Consider the following 843-nt stretch of genomic DNA (forward strand, 5'->3'; position numbering starts at 1 on the left):
TTTTGCCCCACAGGAGACGATGAACGTGTTCGAGTTGGCGTCTGCGGCAGGGCTGACCTGTGACATTGACCCTGCCCTCGTGGCAGCTGTCAGCAGCATGAAGACAGGTAACAGTAAAAGTACCTTTTCCTGTAGACATCACCGTGTTCTTTTGTGACAGCCCCGGTCAATTAACGTGCACCTTCTGTCGTGACGAAAACCAACAGACAACACATCGGCTGACGAAGAGTACAAGCTGTCCTGTTTGCTGCTCGTCTACGTGGCCGTGTCTCTGCCCATCTTGGCCCTTGACAACAACTCGTCCTACAGCCGGGAGCATGGAGGTGCATGTCTATTCGGTCATTTTCCTCTGCTGCTCCCCGCTTGATAGTAATTTGTCGCCGATGGCCCTCGACCAGCTACTAATCGCCTCCTTTTTCAAGCCATTATCAACTGCTGATAGCGGACGGTGAAGGGTCCATTAGCAACCGAGTGCATCATACTTTCCACTCTGACTGACGTGTTACCCAGTAAATTAAGTACGTCGGTTAATGTGAAACAGGTTCGCGTCGAGAGACTTTTGTTTACAGATAACCACGGTTGACGTGCGCTGGTACAGTTACTCTTGGCACGCGGCCCCGTCGACTCTTAACTGCTTGGCTCGGTGCCTGGACTGCAACACTAAGAGCAGAAAATAAGCAAGATTCCTATCAGAGCAGAATGTGCCACTCAGATTACTTTCTTTGTCCTTTATTTTCCACCGACACAGAAACAAATTAACCTCAGCCAGCCCGAGGTAATGTGCTCTAAATGCTTCCTCCTTTAAGTGTCACAGATCATTTAGGTAATTTTTTTTTTTTTTTT

At 48.8% G+C, this 843-nt stretch overlaps 1 protein-coding gene across 1 annotated transcript; it reads left to right on the forward strand.

Moving 5' to 3' along the window:
- Positions 1-6: 6 nt before the first annotated feature.
- LOC107988199 (nck-associated protein 1-like) lies at positions 7-836 on the forward strand. Its single transcript, XM_017031072.2, has 2 exons — positions 7-107; positions 207-836. The coding sequence occupies exons 1-2, from the start codon at positions 20-22 to the stop codon at positions 365-367; spliced, it is 249 nt and encodes an 82-aa protein (XP_016886561.1). The 5' UTR covers positions 7-19; the 3' UTR covers positions 368-836.
- Positions 837-843: the final 7 nt, after the last annotated feature.

The sequence above is a fragment of the Cynoglossus semilaevis genome, unplaced genomic scaffold, assembly GCF_000523025.1.
Source record: "Cynoglossus semilaevis isolate Cse_v1.0 unplaced genomic scaffold, Cse_v1.0 C19060724, whole genome shotgun sequence".
In the NCBI taxonomy this organism is placed as follows: domain Eukaryota; kingdom Metazoa; phylum Chordata; class Actinopteri; order Pleuronectiformes; family Cynoglossidae; genus Cynoglossus; species Cynoglossus semilaevis.

Bases quoted from the DNA above. Each gene is read 5' to 3' on its own strand.
- LOC107988199 (XM_017031072.2), top strand. From the start codon at position 20: ATGAACGTGTTCGAGTTGGCGTCTGCGGCAGGGCTGACCTGTGACATT. The intron at 108-206 runs GTAACAGTAAAA...GAAAACCAACAG, and splicing joins TGTCAGCAGCATGAAGACAG to ACAACACATCGGCTGACGAA.